The following is a 26,646-nucleotide window of genomic DNA, read 5'->3' as shown; positions in this document are numbered from 1 at the left end:
TCAAGACTAAAAGCTCTTTGAGGCAGGGTCTTTTACTACATATATATCTGCACAGAGCTTAGCACGATGCAGCCTGGCTTGGTTGGAGCCTGTACGTGCCATTGTAATACAAACAAACAAGAGTGAACATATGGCTCTCCCCCTGAAGTAGAGTCCTTTTAGGCGAGAGTCATGTCTCGTCCAGAGAGAGTATCTTGCACCCTTTACAACAATCTGCTTTTCCTCCCACACCACCCCTTGCCCTACAGATCCTCTCCATTCCCTGCAGCCTTATCCTTCAGAGCTCTGTCAGCACTGCTCCTGAATGACAAGCAGCTGGCACTGTTGAGACTCTCAAGGATCTAAAGTCCTGGCCATGACATACCCTTGGAGAGGCTAGCTGCCTTCCTCTCCTGTTAACTACCATTACCTTTGCATCATCCAGGAGCGGGCTTCCTGGCTCAGAGTCAATGGAATAGGGGGAGAAGCCCTCCTGAGACCCCGAGTCAGAGGCCGGGGGAGACATCAAGAGAACATTTTGGTTGAAGTCATCCATTTTCAGGTCCACATCGTTGTCCACGAGACTGCTCAGGTCAATGCCCTTCAGCAGCTCTGCAAAGATCAGAGATTCCACTTACTACACACCTCTCGACCACACCTTGTGCCATACCCACCCTGCTCAGCTGGCCACAGAGATAGGGGCCAACACTGATCTGATTTCACATGCAATCTTTCATCATTGGTGCAAATGGGCAGGAGGAAGCACGTGCTCCTGCTTCCTGGCCCGCTCCTGCCTGACTGACAACTTACTGTTTTTCTGGTTAGCCAGCTTCAGAACCATGTTCTCCTGTCTCAGCTTATGGTTGACCTGCTGTAGGTATTTAATGTAATCAATGGCCTTCCTCAGTACTCCAGATTTGTGCATCTGCATGGAAGCAACACGTACGGAAAGCAGTTTATAAGAGCAATCACATAACCAGAGGTCCATCTGCCCTAAGCAATGCCACCCTCTTCGCCATGTGATATACAGAGAGAGTCGAAAAATGACCATCCAGTAACACCAACACAGCCACTGAAAATGTCAGCGCTGAGGTCAGGAAAGATTACACTTTGAAAGATGCAGAGTGGCTTGCTAACTAGAGCAGGAGTTACTGTGTCTGGGAACCATATGGGTGAACTAACATTTATTGGAAACAAACATTAAAAACAGTTTAAGAACCCCAGAGTAACAGAATTCAAGTTCAGCCTTAACCACAAAAGATACAAGTGCATAGCTAGAAAGTAAAGGGGCTCTTTTCAGGAGGAGCATGCTCTTATGGGTTAACGCTAGGACCATTTCTCACTCTTCCATTGGCTCACTAGTAGATCCTGAGCCAGTCCCATAATTTCTACATGCCTCAGACTTCCTAACCCACCTTCATCTGCAGAGTGAAAATATCTGACCCCCTGAGGGGACACTGCTAGGTTTAGCTTGTAAAGCACATGGAGCTGCTCAGACACAAACAGCTATGGAAGCACCGTGTATCACCTGGATTTTCAAAACTCAAGTTTCCCATTTCCCCAGGCAATAGCTGATGACCTCACTAACACCAGAAGCAACGTTAAGAATTGCAGCTCCCTGATCTGCAAGAGTGATGTCAGCAAATAGTGCGAATGAAAGGGCACGACCATGAACTCAGGTCTTGAATGGTGGCAAAGCCTTTCACAGTGCACATTTTGCATTTGAACCAATAGTAGTTCTCACAAACCAAAGCAACAAGGAATCAAATTGCCCAGTTCCATGTAAAAAAAATTGTTTTATATTGCTACAAATTTCATTCCAAAGCTCTTTTGAGACAGTTTATAGGATTCATCTACCCATCAGGGAAACGCAGCCACTTCCAGGAAGCTACTTAACAGCACAGTACAGTTAAGAAAGGAAGCAAAGAATAACCTATTGAAACTACTGGGGAAAGGTGTAACAATGTAGTTAGCCAGGTTGGAATTTGGCCAGAGAGTTATTTAACACAGCTAACTCTTACAAAGGGCCCAGGGGATCTTTAACCTCCAAGACAGGTTAGGTTATGTGTTTTGTTACCTCAGTTTCCAGCAACAGTGCCCCAGCATCATCATGGAACACTGAGCCAGTAGTATTCTTATTCATGGGTTTTCCTTGACAGTCTACTATCCCAATAAAATTAATATTATTAAAACCAACTATTACTAATAGCTTGTACCAGCTAAGGTCTCACCAGCGAAGCAGTCAAGCAGTATTCTTCTTATCTAACATCTGGAGGTGAGGGGGATGCAGACCACACAAGCTTAATGACAGCAGCTTTCATCTCTTTACCTTGGCATCTGTTCCCATGACCAGGTCCTTCAGCTCAATGATCTTGTCATTTATAGATGACCGGTAGCGCTTCTCAATTATGTTATGGGTCGTCCTCCTCTCTCCTTCTTTGGGCGGTTCCAGCTGCTTGACCCCACCAGGCACCTGTTTGATGGGCATCTTTTCCTGTCCCATCACCATGGGCATCGTGGTCAAAATGGTCCCATTGCTGCCAACCAAGGTCTAAAAAGGCAGCAAACAAACAGCATTACTAGGAACAGCCAAGTTACACACGATATATGTGCCACATTAGAAAAATGAGTCTGAAAAATGAAGTGTGGAACCAGGAAATAAAAGGGTTACAAAGACCAAGGAAATACACCCCCCTCACCTCAGTACACACCCCATCCCCAAGTCGAGGATAAGACACATTAGTAGAGCAATGCCATCGGCCGTGCCAATATTTGTATGGAGAGAAAGTACTTCATTCTCCAGGATTGCTGACCTAAGACTTTTCACCAGGATTGAGCCACTTTCATTTGAAGATGTGAAAAACAAACCCAGGATCCTGCTGGATCCCGGAATCCTTTGTATTAACCAATGGATCTCCAAAGCTACCTTCATACAATGAGAAATAAAGCTCTTTGAGAATCCCTTTGTGGGAGAAGAGAAAAAACACACAATTCCACCAGCTAACAAGTATGGCCCAAGGCTTCTGTTCCATGAAGCATGCCTGACAGTTCCTGCAATCGCTATTACAGTTAAGTGTCACTGAGGATGCTGTTCACAGAGACATCTGTTTTTGAAATTTACCATGCCTTTTGCCTCAACAGTATCCAGTAGTAGCAAGTTTGAGTGTTCATTAAGGTTTCTTTGAGCTATTTTAAGTTTGCTACCTTGTAATTATGAGTGCTCTCCTGTTCCACGGAGCTTTAAAATGGCAGTAGATTATTTGGTCATGTTCCTCTCCAGCTAATGCAGGAAAAAGGTAAACAGGAGTCTACCCTTGGCCTTTGCTCTCTGGTCAGCAGACACTGCCAAAAATGCACAAACTGCATATGTAGCCTTGGTGGAAGAGAGAGGCTATTCCTCATCTTGGGCATGACCAGTATAACACTCCAACTCCCTCCCATTGTCACTCATGGAGAGCACTAACAAACACTTAAGAGAGAGGCAACAACTTAGAGGAAAGGTTCATACCGGTACCTGCAGTGCCGTTGTCTGAATAGGGGTGGTCAGTGTAGTGAGGGCCGGATTATGAACTGCAGCCATAACTGGATTGCCATCTGCCTTCAAAGTTGTCAAGACAAGAGAATCTGTCTTTATGATCTGAGGCTGGACCAGGACCTAGGGGTTACAGAATATGGGAACACAGCAGGTGAGCATCAGGAAATACATCTCCATCTCCAGTAACCACAAACCTGTCACATAACAGACCTATCCGACTGCATGAAGAGTTGGTAGGTAGCAAAAGCCCGGGGTCCGTAAACCCTATTTCCCTCACCCCACACCACCAGGACTTTCTCCAAACGTCAGAAGTCAACACAAACTCCACAATGAGACAACCTGTACGCAAACCTGGAAGATGGGAAAGGGAGGAACAAGACGGCCTCTGGTTTTCAAGTCATGTCAATTTCTATGGGGAAATTGACATGCAAAAGTAAAAGGGTGGGCCTAAGTCTCCTCTCTGAATGGCTGCACCTATAACTGGCTCCCCTGAGAACATACCCGATTTTACTGGGGGGAGCACTCACTACCTAACAGGGTTAGACAGCCTCTGGCAGCCACCTGGCTTGAACACATCATTTCTGGTGGTATTACAGACCACCAAGTCAGGAGGATGTGGTGGTGGTGGTGGTGAACAAACAAATATCCAAAACACAAGCCTGATAGTGGTGGAGGTCTTTTCCAACAAATGTCTAAGTAGTTAAAGTAATACAGCAACACACAAAATCTCTAGTAAGCTCCTGGAACGTACTGGAGATAACTTTTTATTTCAGAAAGTGGAGGACATAAGAGGGGCAGCCATTTTAGATTTGATTCTCATCAACAGGGAGGGTTTCATTGTGGAGTTAAAGGTGGAAGGTAATTTGGGTGAAAAGTGATCATGAAATGAGAGATTCATGAGTCTAAGGAAAGGAAGGAATGAGAGCAGCAGAACAAGGACAATGGACTTGAAAGAAGCAGATTTTAACAAACTCAGAACAGGTAGGTAACGTCCCATGGGAAGACAATCTAAAGGAGTTCAAGTGATATGGCAGTTTCTCAAGGAGAGAATGTTAAAGTCACAACTGAAAACTATCCCAATGCAAAGAAAAGATAGGAAGAATAGCGAGAGAGGCCAATACAGCCCACCAGGACCTCTTTAATTACCTGAAAAATCAAAAAGGAATCCTAAAAAAAAAAAAGATGGAAACATGGACAAATTGCTAGGGAAGAGTACAACAAAGAAAGCACAGGCATGTAGAGACAAAATCAGAACAGTCAAGGCACAGAATGAATTCCACTAGCAAGGAACATAAAAGGCAGTAAGAAGAGGTTCTTCAGACACAGTAGGAGCAAGAGACAGACAAAGGAAAATGTAGGTCCTCTTCTTAGCAGGGAAGGAGAGCTAATAAGTGGGGACATCAAGAAAGCTGAGAAGTTTAATGCCTATTTTGCTCCAGTTTTCACTAAAAAGTTAATGGTGACCAGATACTCAACATAATACTGACAAGGGGGAAGGAATGCAAGCCAAAATAGGGAAAGAACAGGTTCAAGAATATTTAGATAAGTTAGATGTATTCAAGTCAGCAGGGCCTGATGAAATTCACTCTAAGGTCCTTAAGGAACTAGTTGAATCAATTTCTGAACAGTTGCCAGTCATACGCTCCAAGAATTCTTGGAGCATGAGTGAGATCCCAGTGGACTGGAGAAGGGCAAACAGTACCTATCTTTAAAAAGAGGAACAAAGAGGTCTTGGGGAATTATAGACCAGTCAGCCTAACTGATACCTTGCAAGCCCCCAGGAACCCCTGCCCCATCCAACACCCCACTTTGTCCCCTGATCGCCCCCGGACCCCCAGCCCCTGACTGCCCCCCGGCTGCCCCATCCAACCCTCTCTCCTTCCTGACTGCCCCCCCCCGGGACCCCTGCCCCCATTCCCCACCCTCTGACTGCCCCGACCCCTATCCACACCCCCAGCTCCTGACTATCCCCCGAACTCCCCTGCCCTCTATCCAAACCCCCCCGCCTCCTTACCACGCTGCCTGGAGCACCAGCGGCTGGTGGCGCGGCTGCACCAGGATAGGCAGCCACGCAGCACAGAGCACCGGGTCAGGCCGGGCTCTGCAGCCCCGCTGCCCAGAGCATTACACCACTGGCGCAGTGAGCTGAGGCTGCAAGAGAGGGGGAGGGGTGAGCCTCCAGGGCCAGGAAGGATGGTCCCGCAGGGCGGATGTGGCCCATGGGCTGTAGTTTGCCCACCTCTGATCTAAAGGATAATGGGTTATACGTATACCCAGCATGGAATTTGTGAAGAACCATGCCATTTGTCAAGAACATGCCAAACCAACCTTATTTCCTTCTTTGACAGGGTCACTGGACTAAGATAGGGGAAAGCTGTAGATGTGGAATAGCTTGATTTTAGTAAGGCATTTGACACAGTCCAACATTACATTCTCATGAGCAAACTAGGCAAAATTACTCTAACGTGGGTGCACAATTGGTTGCAAGACTGTACTCAGAGAGTAGTTATCAACCATTTGGTGTCAAAATAAAGAGGTGTACCTAGTGGGGTCCCACAGGGGTCAGTCCTGAGTCCAATACAACTCAATATTTTCATTAATGACTTGTTTCATGGTGTAGAAAGTAAACTTATAAAATCTGCAGACGACACCAAGCTGGGAGTGGCTGCAAGCGCTTTTGGCATACAGGATTAGAATTCAAAACAAACTTGACAAATTAGAGAATTGTTTTGAAATCAACAAGATGAAATTCAGTAAAGACAAATGCAAATTACTACACTAAGGAAAAATCAAATGCACAACTTCAGAATAGGGAATAACTAGCTGAGTGATCGTACTTCTGACAAGGATCTGGACGGTATAATGGATGACAAATGGAAGAGGAGTCAACAATGTGGTGCAATTGTGAAAAAGTCTAATAGCATTTGGTAACTGTTCTGCTCTACTTGGCAGTGGTGAGGTCTCAGATGGAGTACTGCATCCAGCTCTGGGTGCCATACTTTAAGAAAGATGTGGACAAAGTCCACAGGAGAGCAACAAAAATGATAAAAGGCTTAGAAAACTTGACCTATGAGGAAAGGTTCAAAAACTGGGCATGTTTAGTCTTGAGAAAAGATGACTGAGGAGATCCTGATAACAGCCTTCAAATAGGTTAAGGGCTGTTTTAAAGAGGATGGTGGTCAATTGTTCTCCGTGTCCTCTGAAAGTAGGACAAGAAGTAATGGGCTTAATCTGCAGCAAGAGAGATTTACATTAGATACCCTTATAGTTAAAAAGGTTTTCTTAGTAATGAAGCTTTGTAACAGGCTTCCAAGGGAGGCTGTGGAATCCCCATCATTGGAGATTTTTAAAAACAGATTATACAAACACCTGTCTGGGATGGTCTAGGTGTACTTGGTCTTGCAGGGTGCTGGACTCAATGACCTCTTGAGGTCTCTTCTAGGATTCCATTATTCTCACCTATCGCCTGAGGATTAAAATCAGGTTTTACCTCTGTCAAGGTTCCTTCCCCACTCTGAACTCTAGGGTACAGATGTGGGGACCTGCATGAAAACCTCCTAAGCTTGCTTTTACCAGCTTAGGTTAAAACTTCCCCAAGGTACAAACTATTTTACCCTTTGCCCTTGGACTTCCACTGCCACCACCAAACGTTTATCTGGGTTTATTAGGAAAGCATTGTTTGGAAACATCTTTCCCCCCAAAATCCTCCCAACCCTTGCAGCCCACTTCCTGGGGAAGGTTTGGTAAAAATCCTCACCAATTTGCATAGGTGACCACAAACCCAAACCCTTGAATCTTAAGAACAATGAAAAAGCATTCAGTTTCTGAAAAGGATTTTAATAGAAGTAAAAAGTAAAAAAGAATCACCTCTGTAAAATCAGGATGGTAATACCTTACAGGGTAATTAAATTCAAAATATAAAGAATCCCTTTAGGCAAAACCTTAAGTTACAAAAAGACATAGACAGGAATATCCATTCTATTCAGCACAGCTTAATTTCTCAGCCATTTAAAGAAATCAATCTAACGCATATCTAGCTAGATTACTTACTAAATTCTAAGACTCCATTCCTTTTCTGTCCCCGGCAAAAGCATCACACAGGTAGACACAGACCCTTTGTTTTTCTCCCTCCTCCCAGCTTTTGAAAGTATCTTGTCTCCTCATTGGTCATTTTGGTCAGGTGCCAGCGAGGTTATCCTAGCTTCTTAACCCTTTACAGGTGAGAAGATTTTTCCTCTGGCCAGGAGGGATTTTAAAGGTGTTTATCCTTCCCTTTATATTTATGACAACCTCATTTGGCTGAAATAACCAGTTAACCCAAACTTCACTCAAACTGAAGCCAACAGTAAACGGTGGTTACCCTTCACCCTAAATATTCTTCTTTGCTTTTCCATTTTTGCAGCTGTTTCACCATCCCTGATCCTGGGTGGGACAAGAAATGGCATGATACAGTTTTGCTTAACCTCAGTAATCTCTTTCATACACAGTGTATACCCTACGGTGAAGCACTTCACATAATAGCAAAGGGAGAAAACAGATCCCTTTACTCTTGTGGGTATATTTTCAAAAGATTTGATAGGAGATGAAGCAGCAGAGAAATACAGGAAGATGTTCCATATAGCAGAAGTCCACAGTGGAAAAGGCTCTAATAGCTGCATCGGTGAAATTTTAACAAGAATAGAAGAAGCAGACATGTTATTGGCAGCCTAACCAGAAGTAGGAAGAATTAGAAATCTACCATAAAAGACTGCTAGCATGAGATTTCCAGTCTGGTTTGGCTGACCAAAGCAACTTAGACATACAGGATAACATAACTATTCAGCCAGACTTTTAGATGCTTAGTCAAACAGAACCTTGTGAAGTTTGCCCAGTGCTACATCTAATCGTGCTATGTGACAGGACAGATATTCCAAGTGGTATGTTCACAGTAAGGAGCTCCTTTGTCTGGGTTAAATAAAGATGTTTTTTTTGGGTTTTTTTTAAACAGAAAGATTTGTTAGAATCACTTTCCACACCCAACAACTCAGGATCCCAGAGTAAGCCCAGCACCAATCAAGCAACTAAGCCTCAGCTAGCCCCACGCGGCACACCCCATCCTTGGATCAGTCAAGCAACCAAGCCTGCTCCTGCAATATCTTCCTCGATGGATCCTGGGGATCCCTGAAGTTCTGCAAATTGTGCCCTCCACAACTGCATTTGCTGAGGGCACTAGACACTCCCTTCTTTGCGTATTCCATATTTTTACTTACTGGAACTTGCTGGACCTGAGGAGCAGCTACTGTCTGGACTGTGGCAGGGGTTAGCGTTTGGATGGTGCCATTGGCAGCCTGCGTGAACACCCTCTGAGCCTGCACAGTCTGCACCTGCTGCTGGATGGTCACTGGCTGAACTTGGGAGGACGTCACCAGACTCTGAACTTGAGGCTGAAGCACTGAAAAGGAGAAAAAGATGTGAGGGATAGCACAGCAGACAGGCTCTCAGTCTGGAGGTTGTGACGCCCAAGAAGTCTGTAAACGGCTTAGTAGGTAACTCCTGGCACCACCACCACCTTGTGAACTATCACACAATTCCCTTAATGGCACTGGACCTAGCACAAAAGAATCTGGGATGCACTGGGGACCAGTTGGGAGCAGCTGAATGGCAAGAGCATGGGAGGAAGAGGTTGGGCACCCTTCTGTCTGCTGAACACTTCAGTTATAACAGAGTCTCTGGCCCGGCCTTCCCTACAATGCTGCCATTAGTACTCCACGTGACTTATCCTTGCATCAGCTCTTAGCGCCTGAAATGAAAACAGAACCCAATGCCTATGCAATAGAGAACTTAATGAGAGCTCATTATTATTATTATTTTAGCCCCCCCGGGGCAGGAGCTTTTTGTTCTGTGTTTGTCCAGCACCTTGCTCAGGGGGGTCCTGGTCCATGACTAGGGCTCCCAGGCACTAAGGTCAGATGTGTTCCAATTAAACCTTCTGGGAAGTGCCCCTACTCACCTAAAGCATTACTCTGAGTACCTGAACTCTCATACCACACGCCTTAGTCCCTTATTTTATTGCCCTGGATACAGTCACAGAGGGAAGACAGCTCAACCTTCTAGTGGCAAAACATACTGCCATACGGGAGAGAATGAGAGTTCAGGTCCTGGGTTTATCCTTTGCTCCCACAGCTAGGAGCACTACAAAAGTAAACTATGACATAATTCCTAAAGCAGCATCTACAAAGCCCCCCTAAGAAGCCAATGCAAAGGACTGTGCGGCCACGTTTGAGGTGAGCAAGTGGAGATGGGTCACAAGTAGATCATATGAAAAGAGTTAGAAACCCATACACTAGAGTTTTCCTGTCTTGCCCATTGAATCTGAGTGAAAGTACACTTCATTTAGATTGAAACTCTTCATGTAATACAAGTGATTTCCCAAAGACCAGGTCATAAATTAGAATTACTGGGCAAACAGCATCCTCTAGAGCCATCATGCCTAAGTTTTCTTTGAAGGTTAGCTCTTTTTCATGACTACAAAATAAAAAATACAGTGTTCTGAGCCCCCAGGCACTACCTTGAAAACTCGTGGCTGCATTCTGGTATATTAGCGGTTGCTGAATGAACCTGGTCTGGGGAGCAGAGCTGAAAGTTGGAGTAATCATCACAGTCTGCTGTTGGAGCTGGGGCTGGAGCTGGGGACGAGGCTGAAGGAGGGGTGCAGATCGCTGAGGGGCAGGTGCTGTTGCCTGGGGCACTTTGACTTGCACAGGCTGGAGTTGGGGAGAGGCAGCGGTGGATGGGAAGGACTGCAGCTGTGCCTGGCTGTATGAGCTCTGCAGTGGATGGTCCAAGGTTCCACCAGCACTACCTCCACCACTGCTCTGGAAGGTGCCACATAACTGCTCTGAAAACAGATCCGGAAACTCCCCGACCTGGTTGCTGACGAACTGCAGCATCTCTAAAAAGAATAAGAAAACATTTTAAGTGCTATCCTCATACTGCTCCATTCCTCCACCATCATTAGGTCAGGTTCAGAAGCTTATGTGAGTGTGGGAGGGAGGGGACAGAGGTTCAGGGTGATCCAAGACTGCAATAGGAGAGGCTACATGACACAAACACACAGTAGTATTTGCAGACAGCAAGGGGTCACATCTAGAACAGTGGTGGGGAGGAGGTTGCTACAGTCAGGAGCGAGACACAGAAGAGCTGCATAAGAAGAGTCTGCAACAGCACCTACCCATGCGGAGTCTGACTGCAGCCTGTTCCGCAACTCCCACGCCAATAAGAATTAATAAAGCCATCTCCAAAATGAGCGCAGACATTACAAAAACCCACATTACAAAAACCCACATTTTAACACAGCAGCCTTCTGAGGCAATCAGATGTGATATAGGAACAAAACAATTGCAGAGCACCACCCAGCAGTTACTCTCCCACCAAGCTTTTAGGGGAGCGTAAAGGAATAAACGGTAGTTGTCTCAATAAGCACCTCAGAAGTGGGGAAATTTGGACAAGAATTCGGCTTAAGTTAAAGTTTAAACCTAAGGGAAAGAGAAAAACCTAGCGGAACCATCATCCTACAGGGCTTTGGTGAGAGGAAGCAATGCCCACATTTAGTTCTTAGATTTTCTTTTTTTTTTAAAAAGGTGTTTATTTTAAAAATAAACATGCCTCATGATCTCCTGCAATACATGTCCCTTCTAACCAGGCTAGAGTTCTACAGCAATCATTAATCTAATGCAAGCATTGATCCATTAACAATGGGAACAAAGAAAAATACATTAGAAATGAAAGCAGCGCTGCTCCCTAAAATGATCTAAACCTAGAGATCCTTACATTTTATCCTGCAGAGTGCAATACGTCCATAAGGCTGCCTTGGTGGCTAGGGAGGAGTGTAGGGGAAAAGAGAGCTCTTCATAAGATGTTGGCTCAGTTTGTACAGACACAGCAGAAGAGCTCTTAATACTCTGCATTTATATAGGACTTCACTCCTCCAAAATGCCACATACATATTAACTAATTAATTTTCACAGCCTCCATGGCAGAAAAGCAAGTAAATATTATCCAGCACCTTTGCATCCTCTATGCCTTTTACCATATTAATCTGTCTCACTTCTACCCAATGGGCATATCAGCAAATTGATGGGATAAATCCCCAAGAGTGAGGATAATCTATTTTAAAGAAAAAAAACTGTCAAGTCTGGGAGGCCCAAACAGATTCCACCCCCCCCCCCGCCTAGTTATACATCAAGAATATGTTGATGTTACTTCGGCTGCAAGAGGCCCAATAATTTACTTTCCATCCGCACATCAGCTATCTGAGGGAAACAGCTACCAGATGGGGCAAAAGACTTATCAAACTAACTGTGGTTTTGGCCAAATGAATGAAGGACATACGTTTTTATGCAGCATACAATGAACCTGTCACAAAATACTACTGAAGGATGTAGGAAAATGTCAAGAAAATTAAACATTTGTAAATAAGGAAAACATCTACATTGGTGCTAACGTGGATAAAATGACAAAAGATATTTATCCTCATAAGCTGTCAAACTGATCACCAGCTGGGGTCAGGAATAAAATACCCACCATGCTTATCACTGTAGTCTTACACAACAAGGCTTTTCAGTTTCCTCTGAAAAATTCATCAGCTGCTATTATTGGAGGCAGGAAACAGGTCTAAATTGGACAAGGTTTTGTTCCGGCACGGTAGTTCCTATTTAGGAGCTAATTTTCAACTGTTTTGTATTAAAGAGCATTTATTCACAATTTCTGAAGTTACTGACTTGGAATCTTAGGAGTTTTTTGTTTACAAATATATTGCTTCATCAACAAGTCAAATCCCACTTTTATTAGTAACCAAGTGCTGCCTAACGTGAATTTGACCAAAAAGTCAAAAACAAAAAAACCCCAAAGGATGAATTTCAGGAAATTTGGCTGCATATGGAACAAACACATTTTCCAGAAACTATATAGCTTTGCTAGTAGTAGTACAATAAGGAGAATAAAATACAAAGAATTGTAAGAAACACAAAGCCAGCTGACAACGCTCCCTCCTAAAACCTATTTGCCAAAGCAAAGAAGGAGAGAGGAAACCTGCAAAATAACCACGCAAACCGCAAAAGCCAGAAAATAAGATTTCAGGAATATGGAAGGCTGCCAACAGCTAGCAATTAAATGATGAACCTCTTATTTTGCAAAGATTATGTATGCCCTTATGTGTTTGAAAGGAGTGAACCACTAAAGAGGAACAAGACAAGTTACTACAGAACACAGTTCTAGGCAACCCTGTACCAATAAAATGTCAACAAAATGTTGTGACATTGAGTCCACCCATGATTTAATACCACAATCACATCAGTAAAGAAGCTGAGCTCTTTACTAATTAAACAAATGCAAAGAACTAGTCCAACACTTGAATTATGTTTCTGTCTCCTCCTCGGATGGTGACCAGAATTTTGGTTTTTTATTTAAATAAATACAGGTTTATTTTTAAAAATATATCAGTCAATTTCAAATTTAATTTTAAATAATCTAGTCAAATAATTTTTTGTATTTAATAGAAATGAACATTAAACATCACCTTTGCTGCCAAGTTTTAAAGAAAGTCAAACCACTGAGCTGGTGGAAATCAGTGGCTAGGCACATAGAACCACAATTTGTTGAAGGAAGAAAGGCTCCTGGGCTTCCCTTCCCTCCCTGATAAGCTTCTCCTTTGCTTTGAACTGAACATAAACATGAGTGCAACCAGAACACTGACTGCAGACTGATTAGAATTTGCCTCCTGCCTCAGTGTCCAAGCTGTAAGTAGCATCCCATGCAGCTCCTCAGGGAGAGCATATATTATTTATTACTCGCACGGAGTAACTCAATCTTCAGGGTACATCATAACCATTAATTACTGTAATTAAGCCTTACCACAATCTTGTAAGATAAGAATATGACCCCCATTTTACAGACTGGGAAGCAGAGAGAAACAATAACTGATTTGTCCAAGGCTACACTGCAAATTAGTTGCAGTTATTACTCAAGGACATCTGACTCAATCCTGTGTTGCACCCATTAGACACCCACCGCCTCAGCCTCATGCACCCAAGGGCACAACTGGTGAGCAAAGCAAGGAAAGGCAGTTAGCCCAATATCAGGCCACGTTGGCAAATCTCCACTGTCTTTTGCAGGTCAGTTTTCATTTTCAACCCCTGGGGAATCAACAAGAGCTGTCTGTCAAGCAGTAAGTAAGTAGCTCTCATTTGTTGAAGCTAAGTTTTTGGTTGCCCCAGGTTGCTGGAAAGTAGAATCCCATCCTCTCCAGCACTGCCCCACCATCTGAGTTCTCTAAAAACATGAAGAGTATAAACAGTAAGAAAGAGGTAGAAATGTTTAGAGTGATCCAAAGAGATGTAACAAGGAGCAACAAGATGAAACTGAACAAAGGGAAAACTTTTCTAACAGTAAGGTACATGATCTGTAGAATGACCTCTCATAGCAATTAGTGGAAGCCAAATCACTTGAGTCATTTGAAACTGACTTTGAAAAAGCCCTGGGGAATATGCTGTTGGAAACAGCCAAGCCTTGATTTCAGCAAGGGTGGTGCTGGGATAAAAGACGTGATTTAATTGGGCTCTTCCATCTCTAATTTCTTTGATTCTAAGAAAGATATTTGTAATCCCTATTACTGCTGGGTAGTACTGCCAAGAAGCCAAAAACAAGAACTAGAAAAAAGGGACAGGACCTACTAGACCTGGGACAGAGCACCTGTCCCAGAATGAAAGGGCACTATTCTAATATGTTCCATATAGGTTCCTATACTACACTCACCACCCGGGTATCTAAGCACCACTCACAGTGAGTGAGTCAGTCCCTTGAAAAACATTAAAAAAAACACAGCGGGTACAAGTTAAACAAGATTGTTCAGCAAGTGACAGGACTGCTCCCACACATCAAAGTAGCAGCATTTTTAGATAGAGAGTTCCACACTGTAAACTCTTAAATAAGTGTCTTAAACTGACAGATTGGTATACATGCTGCTCTGAGAGACATTCTACACACCCATAACACAACAAGGTAGTCAGTAGGGATACAGGAAGAAAGCAAGCAGGCACACCTCTATCCCCTAAGGAAGTCCCCTGACACTAACAGAAAGCAGATTTCTAGGGTGCAGCTACCATGCTAGCTGAACTGTAGCTCACGACAGCTTATGCTCAAATAAATTTGTTAGTCTCTAAGAAAAGGAGGACTTGTGGCACCTAGTCTCTAAGGTGCCACAAGTCCTCCTTTTCTTTTTGCGAATACAGACTAACACGGCTGTTACTCTGAAATTAGTCTCTAAGGTGCCATAAGTCCTCCGTTTCTTCATGTCAGTACTGTTTCACATGGAGGCACACAGGATGCTGCAGGCACATCATGGGAAGACCAATGAATAGGACACACACATTGCATGCCTGCCTGGGGTGGGATGGGGACAGTTTCACCACACGTGACTCATATCTATAACAGACAGACATTCCTAGGTGGGTACATAAATGTTGTCTAGGCAGGCACATGTATCCAGGACTGCAGGGGTGGCCTCACAATGCACATCATATACATATCATAAGAGGACGTGACATATCTAAAGGCGCAAGTTTTACCAAGCACCCTGCAAGTCTACTGAATGATTTTGCCCTGCTAGATACTGTGCAGGTGATCACAGGCTTGCCACATGTGCGTCACACCTATGCTACACATCCCAGAGTGGATGGCCACATGTGCATTACTGAACCCCACACATTTCATTCCCCTGCCAGCTATTCTGTGGAGGAAGACACAGGCTTAAGCTGCCACACACATCACTCTCCCCATCAGAGAAAGGGGAGGGGGGCACAAGCTGGCCATACACCCACTACATACCTTAGAGAGGAGTGGGCAAAACTTGAAATCACACATGCTGAGGCCACCACCAGAAGCAACCACAGCCCAGTCACACATCAGCACCTATCTCCACACACATGGTAGTGCCCCTTGGTGTACCGCCCAGTGAGCTGGGCAGAGCCTGGGCTTATGTCAGTGCCCCCCCATACACCTACCACATAAGAACATAAGAGATGGCATGCTGGGTCAGACCAATGATCCATCTAGCCCAGTAGCCCGTCTTCTGACAGTGGCCGGTACCAGAGCACCAAGAGACACACAGAGAATAAGGCAATTATGGAGTGATCAACCCCTGTTATCCAGTCCCAGCTTCTAGCAATCAGAGGTTTAGGGTCCCCTAATGCATGGGGTTACATCCCTGCCTAACAACCCTTGATTGACCGATCCTTCATGAACTTATCTACTTCTTCTTTTTAACCCCCTTACACTTTTGACCTTCACAACATCCCCTGGCAAGGAGTTCCACAGGTGATTTATGCAGTGTGCGCACCACCTCCAGGCACCCCCCCCGAGGGGCGGGCACAGCCCGGGCTCCCTGCCCTGCGGACTCCCCGCTCTCACCGTCGATGTCTCCCAGCGTGAGCTCGTCCCCCAGCTCGGTCAGGGTCTCCATGGCTTCCATACCCAGCTCGCGGGTCTCCATCCCGGCTCCGCGCACGAGCCCGCCCCCGCCTGGGCACCGCCTCAGCCCAGGTTCCCAGCACCCGCCGCCGCTGCCGCCTCCATCTTAGGCCAGCCCCAGCCCCGCCCCCACCTGCGTGCCAGGCGCCAGGGCCGCGCGCTTCCTCGGTTTGTTGTCAATGAGACCAGGTCTCCTCCGGCCAATCAGCGGGCGAGGCGGCTCGTGGTGTGATTGCACGTCAGCGATCAGCAGCTGCGATTAGCATACGGGGCCGAGCCCTGCCTCCTTCCCAGGTGGAATATTCATAAGGGGGCGGGGACAGAACGCTGATTAGTCATCAGTCCGAAGTAGGATTTAAAGAGACAGGACGAATCTGGGACAAGGGCGAAGTGGCCTGGAGGGCAGCGGGTGTGGTGACAGGGAGAGGGAGAGGGAGAGGGACGGGGACGGGGACGGGGACGGGGACGGGGAGGTGGGTAGCCGGTGTGGTGACGAGGGGGGTGGGCAGCGGGTGTGGTGAGGGAAGGGGAACAGTGGGTGTGGTGACGGTGGGGGGCAGCTGGTGTGGTGACAGGGAAGGGGAGGTGGGTAGCCGGTGTGGTGACGAGGGGGGTGGGCAGCGGGTGTGGTGACGGTGGGGGGCAGCTGGTGTGGTGACAGGGAAGGGGAGGGAGTGGGAGAGGGAGGGGGCACAGCGGGTGTGGTGATGGCGAGGGGGGCGCAGGTGTGGTGAGGGCGAGGGATGGGGAAGGTGAAGGGGTGGGCGAGGGACGGGGGAATGGCAAGGCAGGCGAGAGGCACAGATGTATTGTCAATCTGAAGCATTCAAAAATCTCAAGTCAGGCCCGCAATATAATGCCAACAGGGTAATTTTGGCCCAGTAACATGCCCACCTGGCAAGAGCTACCACAGTGCAGCACCAGTAAAGACACAATAGCTTGGATATGGTTTTTCAGCATGGCTGCTCTTGCCCAGGCTAGGCTAATTCGGGTGCCAATCACCCAAGTTAATGCTGCAGTGAAAACTACCGGAAATGAAGAATAATTCCAGTGCAGTCAGAGGTCATCTTGTTGCCCATTTACTCGATTTTTATTATGAATCTCATAATATTTGGTGTTTTACTTACTGCCCCAGATCCTGGAGGCAAGTGATTGTGAGAATTTCAGCTTTCATATAAAAAGGGTAAGTTTCTAGCCCTCCTGGTAGCAGAGAAAATATTGCAAATGTGACCTGAGTGCATAGATGCTGACTCCATGGGTACTCTGGGGCTGGAGAACCTATGGCGAAAAATAGTGGGTGCTCAGCACCCACCGGCGGCCCTGCCAATCAGCTCCTCCCCTGCCTCCCGAACAGTGGGGTGCAGGAGATGCTGGAGGGGAGGGGATGGAGCGGGGGCAGGAAAAGGTGGGGGAGGCAGGGGTGGGGCTTTGGGGTTAGGGGTGGAGTCGGGCAGGGCCTGGGGCAGAGCAAAGATCTAGCAACCACTGGGGGAAATGAGGAAGCTGGCGCCTGTGCCTGAGTGCTCCTAAAGGCTCAGAAACCAGAAGTCAAATTTAAGTATTATTTTTTTAATTCTCGTTATTTTAAAGCCAATCTCTGTGATTTTTTGGGACCTGACTCATGATCTTTGAATGTCTGGGGCTGGCAATAGTACATTGGGGTTTCACTAGAGTAGAAGAAGAAGAACATTAGGCCCTCTACCCGGTTAAGGTTAAACCAGCGTCATGCAGCTGCCTGTGCCTCACCTGGTCATGGTGCATTCCACACGGGCCTCCCATAGGTCCTGAAATACACGTCCTCTATATAATTAAAAACCTCTTTCCAGGCTCCTTTACCTCACTGCAGCCTTTGTATTATGAATCACTCCATTCTCCTGGCTCTCCTCCCTAGCTCTCCCTTCTGTCACAGCTCCTCTTCTGTCTAATTCAGCGCTCTCATGCTGGATCGTCTTCTTCGCTAAGACCCCTTTTTCTATGGAGTCTAACCACATTCAGTTCACTGCCTCTGATCTTTTCTAATCTGCCTTTTCCCTCATGTTCCCAGGAACACACTCACCACTTAGGCTCTCGCTAAGTCCTGTCACTTCTTCCTCTTAATTATCACCAGAATCCTCCTTTTCCTTTCTGTTCCCATCATTAAAGTCATGGTCAGTTCTTGCCCTTATTGTTGTAACCTTCTCCTCTTCAGCATGTCCAAAATACCACTAGTAATGTCATCTTTGTCTCCTTCTGCTCCATAGTGATGCCTTCTTTTTCTTGTGGCTTCCTGCCTCAACACATCCAATTCAAGCTCATGTTAATATGCAAGGCCTTATGTAATTCCCCACCTACACCTCTGCTCTCACTTTCCCTTAGCAACTCCCCACCCACCATCTAAACTCTTCCCAGTCCTCTCAGTTTACTGTTCCTTTTTCTGTATTCTCTCCTTCTCCCCCCACAGTTCTATATCCTTCTTTCCTACTATATCCCTGTCGTCCTCGTCAGGCATCTCTCCTCCCTCTTCCTCATTAATAATCACCACACCCTCCCCATCCTGAATCGTTGCCTGTGCGTTGTGTTGGTCATAGTTTGAGAGTCAGTTCTGTGGGTAGAAAACATTGATCTAGAAGTAAAGTGCTGCATAAGCTTATGGCACTATATGAAAAAAATAGTAACAATAATTAATAGTGAAACAGAGCAGGCATTTAATAGCAGCTTTACACAACAGTGCAGGACAAGGAGTGAAGACAATAGCATCCAATTGAAATTGTCGGGAGACATTTTGATCAGCAGAATGTAACTTCCCAATTAAAATTTAGCCAGACCATTGGGGCTACCACCCCTACTTTTATGGAAAGGGCCATGGGGTCTGTTTAGAGTTCTGATGCTCATTAGAACTTAGAGCCTCTTTGTTTGTGTGCCATCTGAAAGACAACCGCAACACTGCTCTTCTAGCGCTATTCTGGGGCACTGGTTTAGTATAGACTCTAAAGAATGACCACCATCAATTACAAATAATACTTCCTGCAACACCGTGGATTTTCCTGAGAAGTCTCCCATCCAACTACTTTCCAGACCAGACCCAACTCTGCTTAGTAGAATATAAGATGTGAGGTGATCACACCACCAGGTGGCATAACCACCCCATTCCCTGTATATGACACAGCTGAAATTTAACCCTGCAAAACCAGCCGTTAGCACAAGACGCGTGAATGGAGACATTTCCAAAATGAATTCCTACCCATGGATTCTCAGCACTGCAGATGGACTATGTTTGACCAGAGCAAGGAGACAGAAATCTTACCAGGCAAACCTCTTCCCTTGCAGAGTGGAGCAACCAATCTGTAACATGAGTAGCTATGCAAAAATGAGACCCTCTAAGACAAAGGATCTGAATGTTTTTCAAAAGGTGATCCTATATTCAGTCATTTGCAACTGCTCCTTCTCATCTGTCTTCCCAACTCCTCTGCATCGTGTCCCAGGAGGCAAAAAGAACATAAGAACAGCCATACTGGGTCAAACCAAAGGTCCATCTAGCCCAGTATCCTGTCTTCCGGCAGTGGCCAATGCCAGGTGCCCCAGAGGGAATGAACAAGTAATCATCAAGTGATCCATCCCCTTTCGCCCATTCCCAGCTTCTGGCAAACAGAGGCTAGGGACACCATTCCTGCCCATCCTGGCTAATAGCCATTGATGAACCTATGCTTCATGAATTTATTTAGTTCTTTTTTGAACCCTGTTATAGTCTTGACCTTCACAACATCCTCTGGCAAGGAGTTCCACAGGTTGACTGTGCGTTGTGTGAAAAAAATACTTCCTTTTGTTTTAAACCTGCTGCCTATTAATTTAATTTGGTGACCCCCTAGTTCTTGTGTTATAAGAAGGAGTAAATAACACTTCCTTATTTACTTTCTCCACACCAGTCATAATTTTATAGACCTCTATCATATCCCCCCTTAGTCTTCTCTTTTCCAAGCTGAAAAGTCCCAGTCTTATTAATCTCTCCTCATATGGCAGATGCTTCATACCACTAATAATTTTTGTTGCACTTTTCTGAACCTCTTCCACTTCCAATATATCTTTTTTGAGATGGGGTGACCACATCTCACGCAGTATTCAAGATGTGGCCATACCATGGATTTATAAAGAGGCAATACGATATTTTCGGTCTTATTTTCTATCCCTTAATGATTCCCAACATTCTGTTTGCTTTTTTGACTGTCGCTGCACATTGAGTGGATGTTTTCAGAGAACTATCCACAATGACTCCATGATCTTTCTTGAGTGGTGGTAACTAATTTAGACCCCATCTTTTGATATGTATAGTTGGGATTATGTTTTCCAATGTGCATTACTTTGCATTTATCAACACTGAATTTTATCTGCCATTTTGTGGCTGAGTCACCCAGTTTTGTGAGATCCTTTTGTAGCTCTTCGCCGTCTGCCTGGGACTTAACTATCTTGGGTACTTTTGTATCATCTGCAAATTTTGTCACCTCACTGTTTACCCCTTTTTCCAGATCATTTATGAATATGGTGAATAGGACTCATCCCTGTACAGACCTCTGGGGGGCACCACTATTTACCTCTCTCCATTCTGAAAACTGACCATTTATTCCTACCCTTTGTTTCCTATCTTTTAACCAGTTACCAACCCATGAGAGATTGGATTCCAATGAGGGAATTTGTGGAGTGCTGCTCGTGGCATCCTCTGAGCAAACGCATGTTGGTGGAAAGTCAGATACAGAGAATTGGAATGGGCTTGCGCCTCCCCAGCGCTTCCAAGTTTTCTATCAACACACCACCAGGAGGAGAGGATCACAACTGAACAGCTGAGATTCAAGAACGGGGGGCTGTGCCATCGCTGCTGACTGTTGGTCCTGCTCATTGCTTTCTAGCCTATATACCTTCTTGGTAAACAAATACTCTGTCAGGCCTTCCTGTCCCCTTCCATCTCCAACTATGACAGTAGTAGAAGCAAGCAACAGAACTAGCTGGCCATATGCTTGGCTGTTGGAAGAGCTGTCATTCAGAGGGCTGGCACTCATGAAGCTGTCTGTTGTATCAAATCGTGCATCTTTGCTGCAGTACAGATTTTGGAGGGGGCTGCAAGCAGTGGCCCACCTCACATGGGAGAGTCTTCCTCCATCCCCCTTGCACCCAGGCTCTGAAGGATCTGGCCACCTGTAGCCCGCTCAGATGCCAGGAGTGGCTTGAGAGGCAAAGGTAAATTAGCCCAAATTGAAATTTGACCAGGGATTTGTATCCCTGCTTTTGCAAGAGTGTCATCAGATCTTCAGTGACCCCACACACTCAGGTCTCCATTTCATTATCCAGTCAAAAGATGGTGCCTCCAGCAGCACAACCAAAGCACCATGCTGGGACATAAGGTCAGTACCAAGCGTGGGAAGGAGAGCACCACTTCCAACAGCTGCTTTATTTGCCTTGGTCCCAACCATTGGGGACCTGCATTTCAGAGGTGCTGAGCTCCCGTAGATTCCATTAAATCAGTGCCAGTTGTGGGTATTCAGCACCTCTGACAAATCAGGCTAGTAGTGATCAGGCATAGTCTTATTTCATCTGTGGGCTCAGAGGCAATCATAACCCAAGCTGCTACAGCAGCTGGGCACCATCATCAAATACCTTTATAGCCTATCCCCACCCTCGCTATTGTCTCTCATTCACTATGAGATGTCAACTTCTGCTTCCATTCTTCCGGCCTTCATTGTCCGCTTGTTTCATTTTCCAGACAATCACCTCCTTGCTCTCGCCTGTACTACCCCTCACACGTGGAACCAGAGCCCCATAAACATCTGCAAGATCACCTCACTGTCCACCTCCAGTTCCCTCTTGGAAACTCTTTTGCTGATGCCTACAAAAAACTTGCCAACAGGCTGCTGGTGAGCTGAGAACACTTCCTGTCATGCTGATCAATATTGTCTTGTTTGCTGTTATTCCCCTCCCTCTCTCTCTACCCATCGTCTCTTGTCTTGTGACCTCCAGAAGAAGAAGGAGGGATGTCCGGGTTTCAGCAACGCAGACACAGGTAACTAACCGCTTTCATGTTCTCTCCACAGGTACTAATGCGGAGAGTGGACCAGATGATACGTCTGAGGGAAGGGAGCAGAAGGAGACTCCGCTGGTTGGAAGGCATGAGATGCACTGTCCTGAGATGGGGGGTTCCACGACCACCACTCCCAAGAGAAGGAGGCAGGTGGTGGTGGTCGGGGACTCTCTCCTCCGGGGGACTGAGTCATCTATCTGCTGCCCTGACCGGGAAAACCGAGAAGTCTGCTGTTTGCCAGGGGCTAAGATTCGTGATGTGACGGAGAGACTGCCGAGACTCATCAAGCCCTCGGATCGCTACCCCTTCCTGCTTCTCCACGTGGGCACCAATGATACTGCCAAGAATGACCTTGAGCGGATCACTGCGGACTACGTGGCTCTGGGAAGAAGGATAAAGGAGTTTGAGGCGCAAGTGGTGTTCTCGTCCATCCTCCCCGTGGAAGGAAAAGGACGGGGCAGGGACCGTCGGATCGTGGAAGTCAACGAATGGCTACGCAGGTGGTGTCGGAGAGAAGGCTTTGGATTCTTTGACCATGGGACGGTGTTTCATGAAGGAGGAGTGCTGGGCAGAGATGGGCTCCATCTTACGAAGAGAGGGAAGAGCATCTTTGCGAGCAGGCTGGCTAACCTAGTGAGGAGGGCTTTAAACTAGGTTCACCGGGGGAAGGAGACCAAAGCCCTGAGGTAAGTGGGAAAGCGGGATACCGGGAGGAAACACAGGCAGGGACGTCTGTGAGGGGCGGGCTCCTGCCTCATACTGAGAAGGAGGGGCGATCAGCAGGTTATCTCAAGTGCTTGTATACAAATGCACAAAGCCTTGGAAACAAGCAGGGAGAACTGGAGGTCCTGGTGATGTCAAGGAATTATGATGTCATTGGAATAACAGAGACTTGGTGGGATAACTCACATGACTGGAGTACTGTCATGGATGGTTATAAACTGTTCAGGAAGGACAGGCAGGGCAGAAAAGGTGGGGGAGTAGCACTGTATGTAAGGGAGCAGTATGACTGCTCAGAGCTCCGGTATGAAACTGCAGAAAAACCTGAGTGTCTATGGATTAAGTTTAGAAGTGTGAGCAACAAGAGTGATGTAGTGGTGGGAGTCTGCTATAGACCACCGGACCAGGGGGATGAGGTGGATGAGGCTTTCTTCCGGCAACTCGCAGAAGCTACTAGATCGCACGCCCTGGTTCTCATGGGTGACTTTAATTTTCCTGATATCTGCTGGGAGAGCAATACATAGACAATCCAGGAAGTTTTTGGAAAGCGTAGGGGACAATTTCCTGGTGCAAGTGCTAGAAGAGCCAACTAGGGGGGGAGCTTTTCTTGACCTGCTGCTCACAAACAGGGAAGAATTAGTGGGGGAAGCAAAAGTGGACGGGAATCTGGGAGGCAGTGACCATGAGTTGGTTGAGTTCAGGATCCTGACGCAGGGAAGAAAGGTAAGCAGCAGGATACGGACCCTGGACTTCAGGAAAGCAGACTTCGACTCCCTCAGGGAGCGGATGGGTAGGATCCCCTGGGGGACTAACATGAAGGGGAAAGGAGTCCAGGAGAGCTGGCTGTATTTCAAGGAATCCCTGTTGAGGTTACAGGGACAAACCATCCCGATGAGTCGAAAGAATAGTAAATATGGCAGGCGACCAGCTTGGCTTAACGGTGAAATCCTAGCGGATCTTAAACATAAAAAAGAAGCTTACAAGAAGTGGAAGGTTGGACATATGACCAGGGAAGAGTATAAAAATATTGCTCAGGCATGTAGGAATGAAATCAGGAGGGCCAAATCGCACCTGGAGCTGCAGCTAGCAAGAGATGTCAAGAGTAACAAGAAGGGTTTCTTCAGGTATGTTGGCAACAAGAAGAAAGCCAAGGAAAGTGTGGGCCCCTTACTGAATGAGGGAGGCAACCTAGTGACAGAGGATGTGGAAAAAGCTAATGTGCTCAATGCTTTTTTTGCCTCTGTCTTCACTAACAAGGACAGCTCCCAGACTGCTGCGCTGGGCATCACAACATGGGGAGCAGATCGCCAGCCCTCTGTGGAGAAAGAGGTGGTTAGGGACTATTTAGAAAAGCTGGACGTGCACAAGTCTATGGGGCCGGACGAGTTGCATCCGAGAGTGCTAAAGGAATTGGCGGATGTGACTGCAGAGCCATTGGCCATTATCTTTGAAAACTCGTGGCGAACGGGGGAAGTCCCAGATGACTGGAAAAAGGCTAATGTAGTGCCAATCTTTAAAAAAGGGAAGAAGGAGGATCCTGGGAACTACAGGCCAGTCAGCCTCACCTCAGTCCTCGGAAAAATCATGGAGCAGGTCCTCAAGGAATCAATCCTGAAGCACTTACACGAGAGGAAAGTGATCAGGAACAGTCAGCATGGATTCACCAAGGGTAGGTCATGCCTGACTAATCTAATAGCCTTCTATGATGAGATTACTGATTCTGTGGATGAAGGGAAAGCAGTGGATGTATTGTTTCTTGACTTTAGCAAAGCTTTTGACACGGTCTCCCACAGTATTCTTGTCAGCAAGTTAAAGAAGTATGGGCTGGATGAATGCACTATAAGGTGGGTAGAAAGTTGGCTCGATTGTCGGGCTCAACGGGTAGTGATCAATGGCTCCATGTCTAGTTGGCAGCCGGTATGAAGCGGAGTGCCCCAGGGGTCGGTCCTGGGGCCGGTTTTGTTCAATATCTTCATAAATGATCTGGAGGATGGTGTGGATTGCACTCTCAGCAAATTTGCAGATGATACTAAACTGGGAGGAGTGGTAGATACGCTGGAGGGCAGGGATAGGATACAGAGGGACCTAGACAAATTGGAGGATTGGGCCAAAAGAAACCTGATGCGGTTCAATAAGGATAAGTGCAGGGTCCTGCACTTAGGACGGAAGAACCCAATGCACAGCTACAGACTAGGGACTGAATGGCTAGGCAGCAGTTCTGCAGAAAAGGACCTAGGGGTTACAGTGGACAAAAAGCTGGATATGAGTCAGCAGTGTGCCCTTGTTGCCAAGAAGGCCAATGGCATTTTGGGATGTATAAGTAGGGGCATAGCGAGCAGATCGAGGGACGTGATCGTTCCCCTCTATTCGACATTGGTGAGGCCTCATCTGGAGTACTGTGTCCAGTTTTGGGCCCCACACTACAAGAAGGACGTGGATAAATTGGAGAGAGTCCAGCGAAGGGCAACAAAAATGATTAGGGGTCTGGAACACATGACTTATGAGGAGAGGCTGAGGGAACTGGGATTGTTTAGTCTGCGGAAGAGAAGAATGAGGGGGGATTTGATAGCTGCTTTCAACTACCTGAGAGGTGGTTCCAGAGAGGATGGTTCTAGACTATTCTCAGTGGTAGAAGAGGACAGGACAAGGAGTAATGGTCTCAAGTTGCAGTGGGGGAGGTTTAGGTTGGATATTAGGAAAAACTTTTTCACTAAGAGGGTGGTGAAACACTGGAATGCGTTACCTAGGGAGGTGGTAGAATCTCCTTCCTTGGAAGTTTTTAAGGTCAGGCTTGACAAAGCCTTGGCTGGGATGATTTGATTGGGGATTGGTCCTGCTTTGAGCAGGGGGTTGGACTAGATGACCTCCTGAGGTCCCTTCCAACCCTGATATTCTATGATTCTATGATTATACTTAGACTGTAAGCTCTTTGGGGTAGGGACCATCTTTTTTTCTTCTGTTTGTACAACGCCTAGCACAATGGGGTCCTAGTCCCCAGCTCAGGCTCCTGGATGCTACTGCAGGACAAAATAATACCTGAATGTTGGTTCCTGGAGCCCCATCCTTTCTTTGGGAGAGGGAGCAAAGGTATACATACGAGGGAGAAGAGAACAAGGAGAGATGCAAGCAACAAATCTCTCCCCCACTGCATGAGAAGCCAGCAAGGAGCAAGGGTAAGTGCAGGCCCTGTGGGTTGCATGTCTTCCCCACAAGAGGTCTGATGGTGCAGAACAGGAGATGGGACAGCCGTAGGGGATAGACCACTAGTCTGATCTAGCACGGCAGCTGCAAGGGGCCAGATTTTAGAATGTATTTAGTGCTCAAAGATGCAGGCAGTAGACACTAATGGGATTTTCAAAAGCACCTAAGCAGGTTAGGCCCCTGACTTCCACTGAAACCAACGGGAGTTAGGTGACTAGCCTGCTTGGGCATTTTGAAAATCCCACTAGGCCCCGAAATACCTTTGAAAATCTGGCTCTAGATGCCAAGGAAGGTTGGTGGAGTATGGGGAAAGAGTACCATTAAAAAGCTCAAAGCTATAGTACTGTGTATGTTAAATGAGACACTCCAGGGGTATTTGTGTCAGTCTGAAGGTGGCAGTTGGTGGTTGTGGGACAGGATTTTTGGAATATAGACACACCGTATATTTTAGAGGAAGATTCATCTTTAAAGTGCTACAGTAACTAATTTAGCAGGTAACCAGATAGGATCAAGGGAACTCTTCCAACTGTATCTCAGCACCAATCCAGCCTCTAAAATATATGAGGTTCTCAACAGCCCCAATACCCATTCCCACCCCAGAGACACCCCCAGGCATGCCCCGGTTCAAAACAGCTCCCACTGAAACACTAACAAGGTACAATGG

The 26,646-nt window shown here is 46.4% G+C and overlaps 1 protein-coding gene and 1 long non-coding RNA gene across 4 annotated transcripts in view; one reads left to right on the top strand and one right to left on the bottom strand.

The window, feature by feature from the left end:
- SREBF2 (sterol regulatory element binding transcription factor 2) overlaps positions 1-16,247 on the bottom strand; it is a 38,081-nt gene extending 21,834 nt beyond the window's left edge. The window contains exons 1-7 of one of the 2 annotated variants that reach the window (XM_007053324.4): positions 15,959-16,247; positions 10,062-10,445; positions 8,764-8,945; positions 3,494-3,634; positions 2,309-2,530; positions 790-904; positions 410-591 (exon numbers count right to left, since the gene is read on the bottom strand). In XM_007053324.4, the coding sequence (XP_007053386.2) occupies positions 410-591; positions 790-904; positions 2,309-2,530; positions 3,494-3,634; positions 8,764-8,945; positions 10,062-10,445; positions 15,959-16,040 (1,308 nt within the window). In that variant the 5' untranslated portion in view covers positions 16,041-16,247. Of the gene's footprint in view, positions 1-409; positions 592-789; positions 905-2,308; positions 2,531-3,487; positions 3,635-8,763; positions 8,946-10,061; positions 10,446-15,958 lie in introns of both variants that reach the window. The other variant, XM_007053325.4, reaches the window with a different exon arrangement.
- Positions 16,248-16,833: 586 nt separating this feature from the next.
- Positions 16,834-22,135, top strand: LOC122465300. Of its 2 annotated transcripts, XR_006290039.1 has the most exons (4): positions 16,834-17,201; positions 20,645-21,223; positions 21,747-21,897; positions 22,075-22,135. It is a non-coding gene; the product is annotated as an uncharacterized LOC122465300 (long non-coding RNA). The 2 variants fall into 2 exon arrangements; XR_006290037.1 differs by lacking the exon at positions 22,075-22,135 and having other exon boundaries at positions 20,645-20,911; positions 21,747-21,966.
- The last annotated feature ends 4,511 nt before the right edge of the window (positions 22,136-26,646 follow it).

Source organism: Chelonia mydas, chromosome 1 (assembly GCF_015237465.2).
Source record: "Chelonia mydas isolate rCheMyd1 chromosome 1, rCheMyd1.pri.v2, whole genome shotgun sequence".
Classification (NCBI taxonomy): Eukaryota; Metazoa; Chordata; order Testudines; family Cheloniidae; genus Chelonia; species Chelonia mydas.
This window is presented reverse-complemented; position numbering and strand designations above follow the sequence as displayed.